This window comes from Sminthopsis crassicaudata, chromosome 3 (genome assembly GCF_048593235.1).
Source record: "Sminthopsis crassicaudata isolate SCR6 chromosome 3, ASM4859323v1, whole genome shotgun sequence".
NCBI lineage: Eukaryota > Metazoa > Chordata > Mammalia > Dasyuromorphia > Dasyuridae > Sminthopsis > Sminthopsis crassicaudata.
The window spans coordinates 236598111-236617881 of NC_133619.1; the positions used below are offsets into that span (position 1 = coordinate 236598111).

At 32.7% G+C, this 19771-nt stretch overlaps 1 protein-coding gene across 5 annotated transcripts in view; it reads left to right on the forward strand.

The window, feature by feature from the left end:
- Window positions 1–16588, forward strand: part of LOC141561104 (arylsulfatase L-like) — a 31725-nt gene extending 15137 nt beyond the window's left edge. For all 5 annotated transcript variants that reach the window (XM_074300206.1, XM_074300208.1, XM_074300209.1 and 2 more), the window contains 7 exons: window positions 853–975; window positions 3045–3468; window positions 4811–4947; window positions 11848–11982; window positions 13251–13413; window positions 14810–14931; window positions 15634–16588. In XM_074300206.1, the coding sequence (XP_074156307.1) occupies window positions 853–975; window positions 3045–3468; window positions 4811–4947; window positions 11848–11982; window positions 13251–13413; window positions 14810–14931; window positions 15634–15992 (1463 nt within the window). In that variant the 3' untranslated portion in view covers window positions 15993–16588. The remainder of the gene's footprint in view (window positions 1–852; window positions 976–3044; window positions 3469–4810; window positions 4948–11847; window positions 11983–13250; window positions 13414–14809; window positions 14932–15633) is intronic.
- Window positions 16589–19771: the final 3183 nt, after the last annotated feature.

Consider the following 19771-nt stretch of genomic DNA (forward strand, 5'->3'; position numbering starts at 1 on the left):
TCAAAATAAACTTCTTATGTCTTGACATAAAATTAAATGTGTAATAGAATTTTTCTAATGTAGAATTTATATATTTTTCTTCTATTAGATATTTTCAGTTGTCATCTCAGAAATAATCTTACCAAAAAAAAAGCATTTTTATTTTTTACATTCCTATAATCATTACCTAAACTTTATATCCATCAGTCTTAAATTATTTTCATTCTTTGACAAGAAATAAGAAACTAGTGTTAAATAAAAGAGTGAATTTTGCATCAGAAAACTGAGGACTTGGGCAAATCTTTTAAGCTCTTTGAGATAGTTTCCTCATTTGTAAAATGAGAAAGCTATATTAAATGAGTTGTAGACCCCTTCCAATTCTAAATCATAATGTCACAACTGCAGTTCAGTGTCTCAGATATATGAAACATTACCTCATCCATGAAGCCCTACTCAAATATTCCTAACCACGCTGTTATATCTGTTGTGATATTCTATACTAATCATTCTGTCCTTAGATTTTTCTTTATTTTGCTTGAATCAAGGCTACCTGTCTCATGAATTTCAGTTTAAGCAACTATGCTTGAAAGAATCATCAATCTCAAAGTTGTACATTCCAACCTATGTCAAAAATGTTAAGTTTCTAATTCTTGGTTTACTGATCATATTTTTATTTATGGCTTATTTAAATAATAACAATACTATTATTGCTTTGAATATGTCAGCTTAATTTTTTCTTGTCAAAAACTAAATATTAAATTGATCATTAAATCTTATAGTTCTGAAATGTCCTAGAATATTAGTAACTTATTTTAAGTAATAAAAACAAACTTTTAAAAGAATCATGTTCTTTATAAACCATACTCATCTAAGGCATGACTTCTTATAATGGCCTTCCTGTTCTTCAATGGATTGCGGCATCTGGAGGCCTCCCTTCCAATGAAACAACCTTTGCAAAGATACTACAAAAAGAAGGTTATACTACTGGACTAATAGGTATGTAGATTTTTGAGGGTATCCATAATATTACAATTTAGAGAAAGTCTAACATCTCAAATGTAGGGATAAAATTTTAAGTATGAGAAATCTTTAATAAAACATATCCAGGTGTCATGAATAATACTATTAAAAATCTTAAAATTTATACTCTTAAGCTTTTACTTTGCCACCTGTGAATTCATAATACAATTCTCCACATAGAAATAAGCCACAATAAGCCTCAATAAAATAATCATGAATAAATTACTTTTTTTCTGTGGATCACAATAGGGCACCATAGATGAAATAAGACTATCAAAGAACATTCTTTACAGGGAAAGATAATTCACTGTTCATTATAATCATTGCATATTCAAATATGCTGATTAAAATGTAGCAGACATAATTTTAAATAGAATCATAAAATTGCTTGAAATTTCCTGTTCATAAAGCATTTATTAATCATCATGTGTCCAGTATGGGTTATCTCTATGGGTAAGGACAATAAACTAGCAGAACCGTTGAATTCTCCTACTCATGTAGCACAGTGATTGGAGTGTCAGGCCTGAGTTCAAATCTGGCCTCAGATATTTGCTAGCTGCATGACCCTAAACAAGTCACTTAACCCTATTTGCCTCAGTTTCTTAACTGTAAAATGAACTGAAGAAAAAAATAGCAAACAAAAAATGGCAATATCTTTTCCAAGAGAACCCCAAATGGGATCACAAAGAGTCAGAGATAACTGAAAATGACTGGAAAAAAAACACAACAACAACAAAGATTTTACTTGGTAAGATCACTTGTCTAGATCAAGCTCTCTGCTTGAAAGAGCATGCAAACTTTTCAAAATGAAGTAAGTTTTGCTTGGGCTTTCACTTTAGTGACTTACTAATGCTTTTATTATTATTTGATAAGTGCTATAATTTCACATTCCCTTTATGAATAGCTCTTTTTGTTTCAAAAAAGTATACCTAGATAAAACAAAATGGCATATTGATTAATTCTTATGATACGTGCCTCATTCTATATCCAGAGTATACTGATCCTTATCTCAGTTATCATTGGTTCTCTGGAGCTGATTGGTCATTGTGCTGATCTTAATTCTAATTTTTTTTTCAATACTGTTTATCTCTTTTGCCTTATTTTTAGTCATTATATATATTGGTCTCTGGTTACTTATTGTGCTCTCTATCACTTCATGCAAATCTTCCCAAGTTTGTATAAATTTTGCATACTTAGTCTTTAAAATGTAGTAATATTCTATTACTATCATAGACTACAATCTATTCAGCCCTTTCCAAATTTGTGCGCACTCACATCATATTCCATTTTTCCTACCACAAAAGATACTGTTATAAATATTTTGGTATATATGGAACCTATCTTTCTATTTCTGAACTCCTTAAAGTCTAAGGCTACCAGATTTATAATTGGATAAAAAGGTATATAAAGTTTAGTCACTTTTCCAACATGATTCCCAATTATTTTTAAAATGATTAGATCAATTAATATTTTTACCAACATATTGATAATTTTTAAAAGTTTCTTCTTTATTGACAAAATTCTGTCTTCTCAGAATTTGCTACTTATTTTTTGTAATAATTTCAGTAATAATAATAATGACATGTGAAGTCATGTAAAGTATATTTTCACTTTAGCCATGTTACAAATAAATAAATAAAAAATTAAGAAAAATTAAGAAAGGGAAAACACTATGTTTCATTCTATATTTAGACTTCATCAGTTCTCCACTGAAGATGGATATCATAGCAGCATTAATAGTTAATACAGCTATGGTGGTTCAGTTAAAGAAAGCATTTCAGGGACTTTTTAAAAATTTAATAAAACAAAAGCTAATTAATATTTGTGAAGTAATCTAAGATTGCTAGATAGGAAATATATTGCCATAATTTCTGACCTTTCTATTCATGTCAAAGTTTGAAGAATCCAGGGATAACATCCATTCACATTAAGGAATTTGAGTACTCTTAAATAAGAGGATCACAATTATAGTGTAAAACAGTAGTTATTACAATATCAATCACAACAATGAAAGCAGTTTATTCACTCTAACTTTCCATTTTCAGGAAAATGGCACTTGGGACTCAATTGTGAATCCAGAATTGACCACTGTCATCATCCATTGAACCATGGTTTTGACTTTTTTTATGGAATGCCGTTTTCCTTAATGGGCGATTGTGAATATTCTGTATTATCTGAGAAGCGTGAAAAACTGGAGATGAGACTTAACTTTTACATTCAGATCATAGTCCTAGCTATATTCACATTTACCATTGGTAGGTTCACTGGCCTATTTCCAGTTCCATGGAAGATAACCATAGGCATTGCCATCATTGGTTTCTTATTCTTCCTAACACAGCACTTCCTTTATATCTTGATTAAGTATGGGGACTGTTTCCTGATGCGAAACCATACTATTACTGAACAACCAATGAACTTCAAAAGAACTACTTACCTTATTCTGAAAGAAGCATTTTCATTTATTGAAAGGTAAGCTATAACCATAGCATTGTATCTACATTATGCCGGTTATTCAGGTAAATGAAGAATAGAACAGTATATATAGTCTTAGGAAATAAATAATGTTTAAGGTATCTTGGCTTTTTAAATAGACAGATTTATACTATATATGTGTGTGTTTATATGTACATATACATATATATATATGTATATATATATATACATATATATACACGCATATACACACATATATTTGTAAATTGGTTATAGATTAAAATTTGTTCAGTTTTGCCTGAAGTTTTTGAGTGTTAATTTATATGACCTGAAAATATTTCATTGTTTCAGTGATGTAGTACCTTGTTTCCAATGCATACTTTCTTCTGTAAGTTCTACCTGTTCAAATGGATCCATGTTCTCATTGATTCAGAACTTCCTTCTAATCTTATAGTTCCAATGCCATGTAGGTCAACTCATTTTATGTAACTGTAGACCTTGTGCTTCAAAAGAACAGAGAGGATCTTTCTTTGTTTCTGCTGACATTGCCAAGCTAACGGTGGATCATTGGCTGATCAGATGTCATCCTGCAATCTTGTCCACTCATCTTCTCTTCCTATTATTAGAATAATATATTTTATTCCTGTTTATCACAGTTTCTCATTGGACATATTTTTTAAAAGCCTGCTCACTCTTATGATATATCTCTCCATTGTCCTTTAGATGATAATGATTTTTGATTCTTCCAAAAGATTTGCATTTGAACAGAAAGTAAATAGAAGATTAGATTGTTTTCAGGGAATTGGGAAAATATTTTATAGACTTCAAGCTTCCTATGAAAGCAAAATCCCTTGCTTTCAACATTAATATTCTAGAAGAATTATTATATGGCAGCAAAACATTTAATGCAACAGCTTCCAAAGAATCTTTTAAAATATAGGTCAAACATAACTGAGAATATGTGAATAGGTGTAACAATAAATAGAGCATCAGATCTGTAGTCAGAAAGACCTGAGTTGAAATCTGACCTCAAACACTTACTGTTTGATCCTGAGCAGGTCACTTAATCCTGTTTGTCTCAGTTTCCTCATCTGTAAAATGAACTGGAGAAGGAAATGACAAATTTCCAGGATCTTTGTCAAGAAAACCCTAAATGGAGTCACAAAGAATCAAACACAACTGAAAAAATGACTGACAAAGCAACACATATAAATAATTGACTTTTGAACATATCAAGATAAATATTAAAATCAGCATTTGATATCTTTGCTTTGTTAGCCATTTTTTATAATTAAATGGTTCAAATATAATATATGCATATATATGTATGTATATATATGTATATATATACACATATGTATTATATTTTTAATTTTAGGAACAAGCATGAGCCTTTCCTTCTCATCATTTCCTTCTTACATGTGCACACACCACTTGTTACTACAGAGAAGTTTCTCCAAAGGAGCAAACATGGATTATATGGTGATAATGTAGAGGAGATGGACTGGATGGTGGGTAAGTAAATATCTGCAAGTATAAATAATTTTTGCTATTTAATCAATGAATCAATTAGGAAAACAATGTTAGGGATGCAAAGAATAGGTTGATTCAAGTGAAATCCACATAACTACTAAAAAGTGCCAAATGTATAAGTAAATTTTTAAAGTTCTGAAATGCTTGTATATTTTTAACTTCTCTCTTAGATTAGGAAATCTAGATCATTATTACTTTTTTATTATAATTATTCTAACAAATCCATCAAGATTCATCAGAATTTGTATCATATTTGTATCATATTACCTTGTACAATTTGAATGAATGTTGAGAAAATACCTAGTCACATAGTGACATTTAAAAAATTCAAGAGATGTAATTTCTGGGTAATTAACCATTTCACTAATAATATTAGAATTTTATTAATAAAAGAAATGGATATTTGGCTGTTAATCTCTTGAACAAAAGACAATACTGGCAGCAAATTATTGACTTATATGCCCTTAGAAAAATGAATATTCTTGAGGGTAGAAATCAACTCTGATTGGTTAACAAAAAATTAATGAAAGATGGGCTTCAGAAAGAGAAGTGGAATCACTTCAATGAGTGTTTTGGGGAGAGATATCACATCATTCCTACAAAAAAAAGATTATCTGTATACCCAGATCACCTCCAGTCTTGGACAAGCTAGACAAAGAATCTAGACACCCAAAAACACAATGGACAGGAATTCATTTTAGATTAGATTTCTTGTAAAGTTAGGTGGAATCTGACTGTAATTGAGAAGAAAGTTCAACCTTCAGAGATTAATCTTTGAAAATGAGGATTTGAGAAATTTGAGAAAAGGGGAACTCAGGATCTTCCCAAATCATGAGTTATTAATATTTCTCTCAACACTGTATGTTGCTTAGAGGTTAAAAACAATCTATGCTTTCAAATTAGATGTGTAATTTCAAATTCTCTATGTATATACATTTTGTTCTTCAGCTATGTCAAAATCATATCCCATCTATTAATGGCCTCAATTTCAATATATCTATGGCTGCCTATTCACTTAGAAAACATAGTATTTTAACTTATTTTGTTAAACATCTTAAAATAATATTTTAATTAATATTCTAACCACACAAGGGAGTTTTGTGGCCTTGCTTATAGTTTGAGACTTCTGCACATTAAATCACAAGTATTTAGGATTATTCTCTACATTTCAGACATTATGTTGTTCTAGGGATACCAAGAAAAAATCATATCCCATCTATTAATGGCCTCAATTTCAATATATCTATGGCTGCCTATTCACTTAGAAAACATAGTATTTTAACTTATTTTGTTAAACATCTTAAAATAATATTTTAATTAATATTCTAACCACACAAGGGAGTTTTGTGGCCTTGCTTATAGTTTGAGACTTCTGCACATTAAATCACAAGTATTTAGGATTATTCTCTACATTTCAGACATTATGTTGTTCTAGGGATACCAAGAAAAAACAGACAAGTCTCTTAAGGACATTATAAGTTAATGGAAGATAAAGTAAAGAAGTCTTGAGTAACCAGGTAGGAGTTAGCAGAGATAACCTGAATCACCATAAATAATCTGGAAGTCTAGCTATTCCCTGAGACAAGTTGAAATAAACACTGATAAGATCTTCTCAGTCTTAAGTGGGTCTTCTGTTCTTAAATAGACCATTTGGTCAAGTGGACTTTTGATTACAATCCCACCCCAAATGGGAATCTTGCTTATCTGATCAGAAAGCCAAGTTATGAAGTCAAACTTTTCTCCCCCAGGTTATATTTTCCTTGTAAAAGATCTGCTTCCATTTTTGCTAAACTTCTCTATGAATCTAGCCTGCTAATTAATTGTTTTATTGTATGATATATAAAATGTTGAAACAGTTTCTTGGTAATTAATCATTTTATTAATTGTTGCCCCATGATAATTAATAAGAGCAATCAGTAACATCCTGAAGTGTTAATGATCCCTCATGGAACCTACTGAAAGTACATATGCTGGAAGAGTGGGTATTCCTAAAAGTAGCAATCAAATCTGATTGATTAGCAATGAACAAAAGAGATGTATATTATGAAAGCTATACTTATTCAAAGTATACCAACTATTCAACTTGAACAAAGAGACTTAACTATTATCTATACTACCTCGGCCTAGAACAATTAATCTAGACCTGACTCACTAAAACACAATTGGTCAGATTTCACTAATTCACCTAAACTAAAATTTCTTTCTCTTTTAATCAAATCTAAAATTCCTCAGTTGAGTGAATTTTGCCTAATATTTCATTTCCTTTTCAGCCCCTAACTTCAAAGATTGTCTGAGTAGTTCAGAAAGATTGATTTTCAAATGAGGAAAAAGGAGGAAAACCTTAATCCTATTTCAATCATTAGTTATTATTATAAGAGGAAAATAATCATTTTTTTTTAGTTGCTTGTCTAGACTTAAGAAAGGGATGACAAATCCAAAGACTCCAGTTTCTGTGATAATAATTCACTATTTGATAAAAACTTCTGGGAAAATTGGAAAGTGGTATGTCAGGAAGTAGCATACACCAATATTTTATACCTTATACCAAGATAAAATGGAAAAGGGATAATGATTTATACAAAAAAGGTTTATGCTATAAGCAAATTAGGAGATAATATATTCAACTATAAGACCAATGAAACTAAGATGAGAAGGGAAATAGAAAGCTGGGAAATAATTTTTACAGATAGTGCTAGATCAGATAGTACCTGACATCTATCAGATCTGCTAAGATGACAGGAAAAGATAATGATAAAAGTTGGAGATGTGTGAAAATTGGAGCCAATGCATTGTTGATAGAGTAATGAATGGATCCAGCCATACTGGAGAACAATTTGAACTATAAAAGGAGTACAAAATTGTATATACTCTTTAGTCTAGCAGTGTCACTATTGGATCTGTATCCCAAAGAGATCATAAAGGTGGAAAAAGAATCCATATAGAAAAAATATGTTTGCAGCAGTTCTTTTTGTGAAGGCAAGGAATTGGAAGTTGAATTGTTGCCCATCATTTAGGGAATAGCTGAATAATATACAATATAGGTTCTACAAGTTAGAAAAGACATCTCATAGAATGAAATGAGAAAACTCTTCAGCATCTATATGAGCAAGGAAGGCTTGTGTTCACAGAAATATGAATATTAGAAGATGAGTTAGGTTTGGGGAGGGAAACAACTCTGTTTTAGAAATATTGAGTTTAATATTTCTATGGTATATGTAAGTAGAGCTATTCATCAAGCTCTTGGAAATGCAATTAGAGATGGTAGTTGAACAGATTATCTTGACAAAAATAGGAAAGACCTAAAACTAGGCCCTGTGGAGTATTCATAAATAATAAGCTGGACAGGAATGATAATTCTGAAAAAGAGAGGTAGTAAATAGGATGAGTAATACAAGTGGGGGGGGGGGAGAAGGACAACAATAATGTCAGGAAAATCCAATAAAAGGAGAATATACAGAATGAGGGAAGTGATCAGTGCTGACATATTATAGACAAATTAAGTAGAATAAGAACTGATTAAAGGACATTGGATTTAGGAGAAAAGAGATTATCAGAAGAGGAAGACTTATTCAGAGCTGATGATCATATGACATGAAATTGATATTTTTATTATGAAATTGTGAGTTTTTTTGCATAAAAATAATATATTGGAATGGTAATGGAAAGAATCAATTAGGTGGAAAATCCCCCATTTGAGGAGATAAAATAAGACATGCATTTTTTGACATGTCCAATACATTTTTGATTGACTATATTTAGTTTTTTTGCAGAGAAAGACTATTATTGGGGAAGGGAGAGTCAATAGCGAAGTTAAGAAGAAAGTTAACAGGGAATATGAGGGAAATGAGAGTGATATAAAAAGAAAAAGGTGTTGATGAAATATTTAAATCATGAATTGGAGGGTAGAAGGAATACAGACAAGCAGGACAATGTTGAAATTAGATTTTAGGCTTTATACATATATGACTAAATTGAGCATGTATGACATTTGTGTCATAAATATGACATTGACAAGTATATAAACATGCTTTATCATAATATGGTTACATAATGTATATATATCTATTATAATGAATATATAACATGTAGTATAAATATACTATGATGACATATATATTAAAATATACAAATATAATGTTACTTCGTAAAATAGTAGTAGTTGTTGCTGTTGTTTTTGCTGTTGTTTAAAATTATGTATAATAGATTCATTGCTTCACATATAATCCTCTTTTAAAGAAATGTTAATGTTTTTTGATGGTTTAGTGAACATGTTCTGACTTTGTTGTACCAGAGGAAGATGGAATATATATTGTCCTCAAAGTTCTAGGGATAAGCTGGATGGACTGAGCTCTCCTTTATTGGCTAGAGCCCCCATTCTTATAATGTTACTGCTGTTGGCTAGTGTTTGTGTCATATTCCCTAGGCCAGCTAACTTCTCATTTTCATTCAATTTCTCAGAAATTTGCTATTTTTTCACACTTCTTCACCTTGAGGACAGGCACATTCTTGTTTGCCTTTATTTGCAGTTGCAGCATTTAGCACAGTATCTGATGCATAAATGCTTAATAAATGTTTTATTAATCTAACTAAACATAAAGCATTTTCAGGACTTCTGAGTAGGTATTATGGCTCCTTTCTGTTCCCACTTACAATATTTTTTTTTCTCGTAAGCAAGGTCTGGGGTTGGACTCATCCTCTTAGAAGTGGCCATCTGTTTGAAGAGCTCTGAGAGCAGCTGTAGAAATTATTTCCATTATCCTATGTGGAGAAAAAAGAACCTACCTGAAGATGTGGATATCTGTTTTGTTTTAGCTTTAGTTTGTTTGTTTGGTTTTACTTGTTTTGGTTTGGTAGTTAGGAGTAGGCTGACAAGTTTGTTTCTAGGTTGAGTAGGAGCAGATGAATTAGATTTGAACACACAAATGCTCAGTACCTCCTAACAGCTAACTGGCCTGATATTGTAGAAATTATGCTATTCACTTTTTACAAATGTCTGCTCTTTTAAAAATAAAGCAGGTATTTTTACTTCAGCAAAACAAGCAAACATTTCCTTTTCCTGAATAAGAAAGTTTTCTTCTTAGAGCTCTAGGGAACATAGGAATGAGTTTAGTGGAAAGGTAAAATAATCAAAGAGAGGAGCAGTCTATAGTCACTGAGTAATAAAGCTGTAGGAAACCCATCCTATTCCCTGGGTGCAAATTTAAGTGCAAATTTTACCTTTGAAGTTGAAGCAGTTCTCAAGTTTTTGTTCAAGGTAATCCCTATAAAAGGGCTTTTTCTCTAAGAGGAGAACCCTAAACCTTATCAACCTAAACAGCCTTTGGGACTTTGACTTGCCTAGATGACTTGAGATGATGGTCTCAGAACAATAAAATATCAAAGTTCAAATGGACCTTAAGCCCAGTTAGTCTAGGAGTTTCCAACCCTTTTCAGTCCTTGAGAGTTGAAGTCCAACTTTCCTTACCCCTTATTTAAAAGAAACACAAATAAATATTAGAGTATAGGGTTTATGAGCACATAAGAAATTAAATAGAGGAATTAATTTCAGGAAGATAATATTCCCCATATATATCAACAAGTTTCTTATGCCAGTTGGAAACTGCATGAAGTCTAAAATCCTCGCTTTACAGATGGGGAAACTGAGACACAAAAACAGGAAAAGGTTTCCCCAAGATTATCCAGGTAGTTTGCTATAGACAGAATCAAGACTAAAATACATCACTCCTGATTCTCAATAAAATGCCTTTCTCCTATACTAGTTGTCTCAAGAATTATCTGAATAAGTTGATTTTGGTCAGCCTGGTGAGTGTCTAAAACAGAAGTCTTATAATTTTTTTCTATCATAGACTCCTTTGGCAATCTGATGAACTCTATGGACCCCTTCTTGGGATAATTTTTGTTGTCTTCATTCATAATTAAGGGAAATGCTCAAATTCTCCAATGATTATCATGGTACCTCTCACAAAGTAGGTGTTTAATAAATATTGATTGATTGATTTTGGAAGTTAATAAAAATAATAAAATCCAATTTTACAGATGCCCTAAAATGCATCTAGATTAAGAACACATGTTGGATTATCTATTTCCCACTCTTCAAGAGACTTCTAGAATTCTATGACTTTGTGCTCAGTCAGTAAATCTGCATTGAATGAATAAATGGATGAGTGTGTAAACATATCTGTATTTCAAGGTGAGACTAAACCTTGTTATTTAGTGTGAAGCCCATGTCCTCTCTTCTTCTGCTCCTTTAAAGTGGCCATCTTTTATAATGCAGATGTGGAATAAATAGAGTTAAGTCACCTGTCCAGGATCATACAATTAATGAATGTCTGAGGCCAGATTTGAATTCATGGAATCTTTCTGGCTCCAGGCCTGGCCCTCTATTCACTGTGTCCTCTAATTAGCTGCTCCAAATTCAAAATTTTGTTAATGTTATATTATTTTCTTTTCTACAGATTAAATGAAAACAAAAATGAGAATAGGAAACATTAAAATATTTTTTCAATAGTGACGTTCCATAAAGATGAATCCACAACTCAAAAGGATATGTAATAGCACCCTAATTTCTTGATTCTTTTCTTCTCTTTTTGTCTACACTAATCTGATTTATTTTCAGAAAATTTTAGTTACTGACTTCTGAATTTTAAGAAGCAAAATAGGTCAGAGTTTTCATATAGGTAGCTTTCCAAAAGAAGTCAGAAGCAACTAAAATTTAACAGACTTAACAATCAGTTACTTATTTATAAGAATGGTGAGTTAAATGACTATAAAATTGGAAATTACTTCTAATTGGTATTTTAAAAATACTATATTTTTACTGGATTTCTTACTGCATAATATTCTTTTTGTCTAACCAGCTCAAAATATAACCCTTCTCCTTAGGTGAAGTGCTTGAGACTTTAGACAAAGAAGGTCTGACCAAAAGTACACTCGTTTATTTTACTTCTGACAATGGTGGGTCCTTAGAGTCTCAAATAGGAAGTGAACAGCATGGTGGCTGGAATGGAATATATAAAGGTGAGCCTTTTCATATTAATTCATTTTCAGACATTTATTTCTGTGGAAGAGTAATCCTTGCTCAGTTTTCCAAAGTTCCCTCATTTGAATGAAGAAAACCTGTTTGGAGAAAAGGTGTAACCTGATTCAAAGAAAGCTAATCTGTTTAATTGTTCAAGGAATCCTGATGTGGTGTTTTCTGATTTGTTAATCTTTGTTTAGACAGTGGAAACAACAGGCAACTCCTTTTATTTCATTACAATGTTTTATGTAGAACTTAATTTAGAAATCACTATATAAGAAGAAAAGCTTAAAATTTCTAGACTTTGATATCTTATTTTTAAAAAGATGATCTTCTGAGACAAACAAGTTAAAGTGTTATTCCCCAATCAGTTGGAGAAATGATGACAAAAATAGAGTAATTATGAGCTTCTGTTACTTACCAATATAAATTGCAAACAGATTCTGAAATAATAGAATACTCATTATATATGAAAAAATTCAAGGAGTGATATATACACAAACATACTAAGAATATAAAGATACTAAGAAGAAAGAAAAAATAAGAAAAAAGATAAATAGAATAGAGAGAAATGTGTGGATTATAAGAAAAATTAATATAAAACTATAAAGAAAGAAGTATTTGGAAAGGAAAGGAAACAGTAGATTTAAGTTCATGGAGTAGAGAGATGTAGTATCTTGTACTAGGAATAGCAAGGAGGTAGAGTCACTGGATCACAGACTACTTAAAGGAGAATAAAGTGTTGGAAGATTGTAAAGGTAGGAAGAGATCACATTATGAAGGGCCAAATAGGAGATTTTACATATGATCCTGAAAGATCCTGTCAGAGAGAGAAAAAGATTGAGAGAGAGAGAGAGAGAGAGAGAGAGAGAGAGAGAGAGAGAGAGAGCCCAAACTCCATAAATCTTCATATTTATTTCAGATACAAGCACAAACATATAAAATATAATCATGAGAAAGATATTGACAAGCTAGTTAATAATATGAGTAATAATGAGTCATGTTAGCACTTGGGAAGAGAATGTTTAAGTCTTTAGTTATGAGAATCAACAATGGAAATTGAAATTCCCATTTGTCACAAAGTTTGTGACAAATGTGGTTTGAATAAGTTCCTATCCCCCAAAAAGATATTTTAATGCCTTCTTTCCAGAAGATACCAATTATGATAAAGTTTCTCTAACACAAAGAAGAAAGATATCTTATTCAAAAACATTGTCACATTTCTATTTTTTTAATCTTGGGTTTCATTTTATTAAATTAAACAAAGGAGGCAAAGGCATGGGAGGCTGGGATGGTGGCATTCGGGTCCCAGGAATATTGCGGTGGCCTGGAGTCTTAGCAGCAGGTCGTGTGATTGATGACCCAACAAGCCTGATGGATATCTACCCAACGGTGGCTCATTTGGGAGGGGGTGAAGTGCCCCAAGATAGGTAAAGACATTTTTATATATAATTAATTTCATATCACTTACAAAAAGATATATCAATTCTTATCCTAATTTTAACTTGTGAAAAACTGTTTAAAAGAATTGTACATGTTTAACCTATAATGGATTACTTGCTGTTAAGATGAGGGAGAAAGTGGAAGAGAAGAAGAAAATTAGGAGTTTTGCAATGGTGAATGCCAAAAAACTATCTTTGCATGTATTTTGAAAATAAAAAGCTATTATTAACATTTTAAAAGAAAAAATGCATTCATATGATTTAATATCAAACATGTAAAACACAAAATTAATGTTTAAGAGAAAGGTAAAAAGTATGAATACCTAATTTTGCATTTGCCTGAATTTATGAGAGATTTTTAGAGCTGAAGGAGTCTGATTAAGACACTAGTATACATAAAATTTAAATCTAAATGATGTATTATGCAATAGAATTATTATTTTAGTGAGCAAGATAGTATAGTGGAAAGAGCCCTTGCATTAGAACAGGAAAACCTGAATCGAATTATACATTCATTAGCTATATAATTACTTACCCTCTGTTTCCTCATTTATAAAAAGGAGATAATAATAGCATCTAACTCCTAGGCACTAGATAAATTCTATCTATTATTATTATTGCTAATCAGAGGAGACCATCGTAGTCAACAACCTTTTACAGATGAAGAAACTAGAATTTATTTAGCAGAATGTCTCAGCTAAAGTAATTTCACTCAACAAATATACATTAAGTGCCAGCCAATTTCAAAATACCATTACAGTTTCTGGGAATACAAACTTGTAAAAAGACTGCCTCAAAAAACATGCATTCATGTACATGCATACATACACACACACACACTCTGACACACTTATTAGTGAAGAAAATATCCAATGATTTGTAGTCAGGAAAAAAAAACAAGAATTATATTCAGAAATATGCAGAGAATAAATTAATTTAAGCCATTCCCCCTCCCTCCATTTATTCTGGTGTGTTTCAGTCAAAAGTAGTGCTGGAGGTAAATTATGTGAATTGCTTCCTTAAATGATTGTATCACCTTGTGTTATTTGCTACTTAAATACAAGTGATCTTTAATAGTTCTTTTCCTTACAGGAAGAAACTAAACATTTTCATGTAATTGTAGCTTTAGAACTGGAAAGGATATAAGATATTATGAACTCCAGTCACCTCATTTTATAGAAAAGGAGACAGAAACAAAATGGACTAAATAAATAAAAAATGGCCAAGTGTCATGACACTAGTAAGTGTCCAAAGGAGGATTTTAACCCAGATCCTCCTAACTACAAGCCCAATACTTTACCCACTATGTGATACTTCTGCATTGGATGAAATGTTTGAACATACTGTGCTCTTCACTTCTAGTCTTTTATCTCTCTTCCCTCAGAGTGATTGACGGCAGAGACCTGATGCCTCTTCTGCAGGGAGAAGTTCAGCAATCAGATCATGAGTTCATGTTTCATTATTGTCTATCATATTTGCACGCAGTTCGTTGGCATCAAAAGGACAGTAAGTAGAAAGTGTTTTCTGTTCAAAGCTCTAAAAAGTCAATAGAAATAGAATATATTTACAATTTTACAAAAGTAATTGGAAAACTGGAGATCCTTACATTTCTGTTAGAACTATAATTTCTTGAATATAGGGAACTACTGAGTGAGAAAACTCCATGGACCTGTTCAGGCTAGTCTCAGAGAGTGAGCTAGAGCACTGAGAAGTTAAGTGAATTGCCCAAGATAATGTAGTGAGATTGTATCAGAGCTGTGATTTGAACCCAGATTTTCCTGGACTTAGGACAGCTAGATAGTATAGTGACTAGAGTGCCTGACCTGGAATCAGAAAGACTCAGCTCCCTGAGTTAAAATTTGGCCTCAGATACATAATAGCTATGTGGTCTTGAGCAAGTCACTTAACCATTAACCCTGTTTGCCTCAGTTTGCTCATCTATAAAATGAGCTGGAGAAGGAAATTGTAAACCTCTCTAGTATCTCCGGCAATAAAACCCCAAAAGAGGTCAGAAAGTGTTTGGAAAAACAAATAACAACAACAAACTTCCTGGATTCGTGAATGACTTTTTCTCAACTCTATCATGCTGCTTCTTGTTGGGTGTTAAAATCTGAATGAAAATCTTTAGGTGTTCAAATAATTCAGGAGTCAGACTAGAACAACTTGTAGAATCAGGAATGCTTCAAACTCTGTATTTTATTTTTTCAGGTGGTATAGTGTGGAAAGTACATTATATGACCCCAGTATTCCACCCAAAGGGTTCTGGTGCCTGCTATGGAAGAGGAGTTTGTCCATGTTTTGGAAAGGGTGTAACTCACCATGACCCACCTTTGTTGTTTGATCTCTCAAAGGATCCTTCTGAGACTCACCCCCTTTCACCTGACACTGAGCCCTTGTTTGATTTAGTAATTGAAAAAGTAGAACGTGCTATACAAGATCATCAGGCTACACTGACACCAGTTTCCGAACAGCTCAACACTTTTAATAACATATGGAAACCATGGCTTCAGCCATGTTGTGGCACATTCCCATTGTGTTGGTGTGATTGGGAAGAGGACCATATATAAGAGAATTTTGTCAATGTACAAGTTACAAAAGTCCCTGATTCTTCACATGGGATGCATATGGAGAACCATTGTAAAATTACCAATGTAAAATGTGATGTCTAAAATGAAATGCAGTATGTTTAAAATATCCACTAATTAAATTCTTAGTACTATAAAACTTGTAATATTGAAAAGCACCAAATCCCATAAGACAAATAATCACAAAACAAACAAATACGAGGAATAACAAAATGAAAACAAGTTTAAAAATAAAATCTTCTCTTTATACTTCCAAAGGCTAGAGCATGTCCAACATAGTCTCAAGGATAGAGTTTAAGATGTAGACTCTGAATTTAGTCTGCCCCTAGTCTCTAGAGCCAGAAAAAGCTTCTCAATGTTTATAACAGTCTATATTCTCTGTTGATTATTTCCAATTTATTTTGTTTGTATACAGTTGTTTTCATATTATTTTCCCCATTTAGACTGTGAGCTCCTTGGGAGCAAGGGCTGGCTTTTAAGTGGGTTGGGGTTTTTTTGTTTTTGTTTTTTGCACCCTAGAACTTAGCAAAGTGCCTGGCATTTTTTATTCACTTAATAAATTCTTGCTGACTCAGTGATTCTTATTTAAGTTTTGATGACAATCACCAAATAAAACCAAACAACTAAAGTAACTTTAGGATCAGAGATGACAGGTTGAAACCTGGAATGTTCTTAGTAATTTCTATAACTCTCCATTTTACATTGCACATGGATGGGCAAGATAAAATATATATCATTCCAAAATCACATTTTAAAAATGCTGAAATATGATGAAGTATGACATTTATTACCTGCTAATAATTCTCCAGAAACCCCCCATCCCCAATTGGTAGATCCAATCCCAGGTTTTCAAAAACTGTGTCAGTGGTATATAACCTGTTAGGCCCTATGGAGTTGGGAAGATTTTGAATGGGACCAATAGTGAATTAAAGTTGGGTTTGGGAGGAAATGAGCATAGATTTAAAAATTTAGAGATCAAGGTACTTATGGGATTTTCATATAGAAATATTTAGAAGGCAGTAGAAAATTCCAGTCTAAATTCTGAATAGAAGTTATAAATAGAATACACTTGGGGCAAAAAAAATGAACAGGGGTAGAAATCAACAGAATAAAGAGTATGGAAAGAAAGCAAGTCATTTTATCTACATAGAAAAGGTAAAATTCTTAACACTTATTTGACTAATTTGATCATATAGAAAATTAATCTGTGGTATTTGCATCAGTAAAGCTTTATTTCCCTCTAATAACAGTAGCAAGCATTTATATAGCACTTTAAAGACTGCAAATTGTAGGGGACATGTGTGTAGAGGGAAGTATTTACCCTATAAGTTATGTATGTCCATGTAGATCTGTCCACTTGTAGTTTATAGGAAGATAGACATGAATAGATTTCTCTAGAGCCTCCTATGCCCACACTTCTCCAAAGGAAAGTTTGATTCTGACCCAAAAAGGGAATAGAATATTAGCACCACAGTCTGGACATTCTGTTTTCCTCAAAGAATGAGTGCTAGGCTAGAATTATATCTGCACCCCACCAAAAAAATTAAAACGTGTGTGTGTGTGTGTGTGTGTGTGTGTGTGTGTGTGTGTGTGTGTGTGTGTGTAGGTAGATAGGTAGTCTAAGGGAAATAATTTACAGACAAAAGTTGAGCTCCAGATTGCTATCCCTTAACAAGGAAGGAATGCTTCAAGCTATTTATCCAAGGATTTGCCCTCCACCAACTGCCAGTTCTACAATTATCACACCTTAACTAGAACAAAATACACTAATGAGAATAAAGCAGACAATACGCAGAATGAATACACTCTTCCACTGGAGGAGAACTATCCCAGCTCCAGGGAGAGACAGAGAGAAAAAGATACTGACTCCCAGATCTCACCCCAAAGGCAAACTCCCCCAAGTTCATACGATAGTAAATTGGTAATAAGGACATGATCAAGGTGCTGGCTTCTCTATATGTCAGCTTCTTTCGGAGTCTTTTCCTTCCTCCTGAGGAGAATCTGGAGCTATATGCATTCTCACTGGAAGCTAGAAGCGAGAAGACCAAGATGTCTCTTGTCTTCAGCTCTTACTAACAAAGAGGCGAGTCTTTTGGTAATAGGCTTTGAACCATGTACTTCATAGATAGTATATAATTTTATCTTTACAGCAACCTGGGAGGTAGATGCTATTATTCTTTCCATTTAACAGGTGAAGAAATTAAGGGGAAGTGACTCATTCAGCTAGGAACTGAAAAGTTTTTACTTAGGTCTTCCTGACTTAAAGTCCAACACTCTACCCACTGCATAACCTAGCTTCCTATAATGAGCTTGTCCTTCCTTGATTTTCCTGTTGTCTTCAAATCTATACTTCACTTTATCTGTATAACTGTTGATCTTATACAAGGCATTTAATGTTTACAAAGTTGTTTACATATTTTTTACCTCATTTGTCCTTTGATAGATACTATGAAGTCTATACTTCAAGAATTATATTCACCTTACAAAGGGGAAAACTGAGGCTTAGAAAGGAGAGGTGAATTGTTTATAATAGCCCAGCTACTGAATCTCAAATAAGGTTCTAAACTCCTGATTAGAACCAGGTACTCTCTCTGCCCCCCCATATTACCACAATGTAAAAATGAAACAAACAAAATGCCTTGCCTTTCATATCATAAAATGATCACTTCTATTTAAAGCTCCAGAATTTCTCAAAATAAATTTTTAACCTTTTCTTAGAAAATGTTTCTAAACCCTTTTAGGGGAAAACTAAAAGTAAGAGATGAGCAAGTATAGGGAGGATAAAGGTGCAAATTGATAAGTGACTTATCATTACGAATGTCCTTGCTAATTAAGGATCTCTGAGTTCAAGAAGTGGCACATATCTTGGACTACACCATTATTGGAGTCTTATTTAAATGTAGAGGAGGCAAAGACATGACTGGCAAGTCCATCAGTAGTCAGATCTTGTTGCCCTCTCTTTGGTTGCTGACCCAAATAACTTCTGAACTTTTCATGAGAAAAATTTAGTCTCATTTTACAAATGGGAAGATAAACTTTGCTAAAGCAAATTTCAAAAAGTCACACACTCAAAAGTAGTTCTCAACTTGTATTTAAAATCGGGCTTTATCCTTGGACTACATATAGCCAGCTACTTCTTCTTGTTCCAGTCACTTAGAAGAGTAGACTAGAAGGTATATTTAGGAGGGATACAGTACTGGATCAGATGGGCTCAGCTCCCCTATTCTCCATAAAAAAAGCAAATGTTGATTTACTCAGTAATGGAATATATTTTGTCTGAGGTGGTCCTGAGTTCTTGAAATCTAGCTTTTTTTATGCTCTAGGTGGCCCAAAAGACATTCTCATTCTTTTCCAGGATGCACTCTAGATGTCCTTACTATGCTCCCAAGACCTCTTCATCATGAAAGCTCACTCCAACCCTGAAATTGGTACTTTGGAAATTCCCTCTAACCCTGCATATAAACTGTCCCTCTGATTAGATGAGTCTTTCCAGAATATACAATTAAGGAGAATGCCCAGATTAGTTATGTCTCATTCATCTCCAGTTTGCACTCAATCCAAACTTTGTCTTTGACACCCTTGTCTCCTGCCTACAGACCATAACTGATATGTTTTCAGCTTCCTTTTGAGTTGTCTTCTATTAGAATGTAAGCTCCTTGGGGGAGAGATTTTGGTATTTGTATTTGTATTATATTTGTATTCTCAGGATTTAGCACAGTGGTTGGTATATAGTAAGCACTTAATAAATGCTTGTTAAGGGA